The following is a 2,952-nucleotide window of genomic DNA, read 5'->3' as shown; positions in this document are numbered from 1 at the left end:
CGCAACGATGTCGAAAATTGTTCGTATACATTTTTCTCTTGTCCGTATCCTTCCTCTATCGTCCTCATCATCAATCCCATTTGCACCCCCCTGCGCGATGACACAACTTGTGCACAAACGGTGTGACGGACCCACACGTGGTCCGCCTCACGGTTTTCGCAACCGGATTAATAACTTCCGTCTTGTTTCAGCGCCAATAAAATAGTGATTAGCAATGTGCCCAGTGGCGTAAGATTCGACCAGTTGGAACAGATACTGTTGCAATTTGGTCAGGTGAAAGAAATCGAAAAGCTTAGCCAACGCGATGGACCAACGCAAGTCGTACAGATTGCTTTTGAATCCTCTGAACAAGCCCACAAGTGAGTACCCCAAGAACATTGTTTTTGTTTTATATCACCATAGAATATTCATATAAAGCAATGTTTGTGTTGTGCGAAAATTAATACTGATTACTATATTTGGTCCATTAATGTTATTATAATACATTAATACCTAGTTTGAAATAGTAATAGCCAACTATGGGTACAACAAATTATAAGTTAGTCAAATGTTCTATAAATACATTATCATTATTATTTTATTAATGTAGAATAATTATATTTATTTTATTTATAGTGCATTAGCAAATTTGCCAGGATTAGAGCTTGAGGGTTGCCAGGTAAAAGTTGAGCCAGCCATGGAAAGGAGGAACCGTAGTGCAATAAGACCAAGGCACGCTACATTTGGTGCTCCTGGCGCTACTCCCACTATCGGAAATAGGCAAACAGAGTTCCCATTACGAATACTAGTACACAGTGATATGGTTGGAGCAATTATTGGTAGAGGTGGCTCTACAATCAGACAAATAACTCAACAAACAAGAGCCAGGTATAATATTTTTTCATTTTAATATAAATGTCAATGATATACTTTATAAAGTGTATTTTAATTTTAATTAATAGCAGTATTAAATTATGTTCTAGGGTTGATGTTCATAGAAAAGACAATGTTGGTTCTTTGGAGAAAGCAATCACAATATATGGTAATCCAGAAAATTGTACTAATGCATGTCGTAAAATTTTGGAAGTTATGCAGCAAGAAGCTACTAACACAAATAAAGGGTAATTATACAATTTCGACATACTTCTTTATTACCGCAACTCATTACATCTATTTTTAAATTGTATTATAATTTTCAGTGATGTAATACTGAAGATCTTAGCTCATAATAATCTAATTGGTAGAATAATTGGAAAAGAGGGTAATACGATCAAGAGAATTATGTCTGAGACTGAAACAAAAATCACTGTATCTAGGTAAGTTTTGTAAGAATATATTTTGTAAGGTATTAGAAGATCATTAATATTTTAATAATTTTTAGTATAAATGATATCAACAGCTTCAACTATGAAAGAATAATTACTGTAAAAGGCTCAATAGAGAATATGTCTAAAGCAGAAGCTCAAATTAGTGCAAAACTCCGACAAAGTTTTGAAAATGATCTACAATCAATGGCTGTAAATATTTAGAATAAATAAATCCTTCAAATAATAATCTCTATGACTTGTATTATATTTTATTGTCAACAATTTTATAGCCTCAAACTGTCATGTTCCCTGGACTTCATCCGATGGCAATGATGTCAGCAACAGGAATAACTTATCCAGGCCGCGGTGGTCCAACTAGTTATCAGCCATTTGCACCAGCACCATACCCTCCCATGTATCCTTCAACCATTCCACCAATTAACCCAGCTTTGGCTGCTGATATCCAGGTACATAATTAAAGAGTTAAATTATAAGAAACTGTAGTACATAGGTATTCAATTTTTTGATTTTTTTTTTTTTTTTTTTTTATAAATATTTAACACAAATATTTCATTTTATTTTAGGAAACTGCATTTTTATTTATACCTAATAGTGCTGTTGGTGCTATTATTGGTACTAAAGGTTCCAATATCCGTAGCATGATCAGGTTTAGTGGTGCATCTGTTAAAGTTGCATCCACTGAAAATGAAAAAACTACAGCTGCAGGTGACACTTCTAACGGTGGTACTCAACAAGCTAGTCGAAAAGTAACAATTGTTGGTACAGCTGAAGCTCAGTGGAAAGTAATAATCTGAACTATTTCTTTTGTAAGTTTATCATACTTAAATATGATTTTTCTTTAGGCTCAAGGTATGATATTTGACAAGTTGCGGGATGAAGGTTTTGTCCCAGCCACAGAAGAAGTAAGGTTGACTGTTGAAATATTGGTACCAAGTAGTCAAGTTGGTCGCATAATTGGCCGTGGTGGATCAAATGTCAGAGAACTGCAAAGAGTGACTGGATCTATCATAAAACTACCTACTCAAGGATCAACAGATGGTTCTGAGGATACTACAACAGTACACATAATTGGTCACTTTTTAGCTACTCAAGTAAGTTTATTATAAGCATTAAGATTTTTAGAATAATTTATTTATTTATTTGGTTGTTCGATTTTAGTCAGCTCAAAGAAGAATTCGTTCAATGGTTGCATCTGGAGCGAATCCAGTGCCAAGACCACAACAACCGCGCACCAACAGACCCACAGAGACACCACAATAGTGAGTCGATGACAGTTACTGTTAGTCTCAGGCAAATATATCTCCTCCACCGACATTATATATTTTTACATCAAATTAAAAAAAAAATAATGTTATTTATTTAATACATTATTTTGTCGGTTTATTTGCCATAGGGATTAACAGCTGTTTTCCTCACAACAATTTAAGAGCTACTGTTGACCTTAATGGTCAAAAGGAGGGGATGTGACTGATTGCGTGACCAAGAGTACAAACGATTGTTAGGGATAGAGATGATTTTTGTCTCTGTCTACCTTCGGCAATCGGCTCTTTTTATACATGATTAAAGTTAGGCATTTTTTTTTTTTTAAATTAAAAAAAAGAGGGAGACAAAATTTTGAAAAAAAAAATACCTTTTTTTTTCTTTA

General features: G+C 34.1%; 1 protein-coding gene across 1 annotated transcript; it reads left to right on the top strand.

The window, feature by feature from the left end:
- Positions 1 to 191: 191 nt before the first annotated feature.
- Positions 192 to 2,672, top strand: LOC112690154 (insulin-like growth factor 2 mRNA-binding protein 1; the record flags this gene model as incomplete). Its single annotated transcript, XM_025564096.1, is given in 9 exon segments — positions 192 to 359; positions 616 to 867; positions 963 to 1,100; positions 1,179 to 1,295; positions 1,361 to 1,496; positions 1,577 to 1,753; positions 1,871 to 2,089; positions 2,150 to 2,398; positions 2,466 to 2,672. Coding segments are annotated over 9 exon segments (1,558 nt in total), but the record flags the coding sequence as incomplete, so codon positions are not given.
- Between the last annotated feature and the right edge of the window lie 280 nt (positions 2,673 to 2,952).

This window comes from Sipha flava, unplaced genomic scaffold (assembly GCF_003268045.1).
Source record: "Sipha flava isolate LNK unplaced genomic scaffold, YSA_version1 49115_pilon_pilon, whole genome shotgun sequence".
Classification (NCBI taxonomy): domain Eukaryota; kingdom Metazoa; phylum Arthropoda; class Insecta; order Hemiptera; family Aphididae; genus Sipha; species Sipha flava.
Note: the sequence above shows the minus strand (reverse complement) of the source record. Positions and strands in the feature narration are given on the sequence as shown.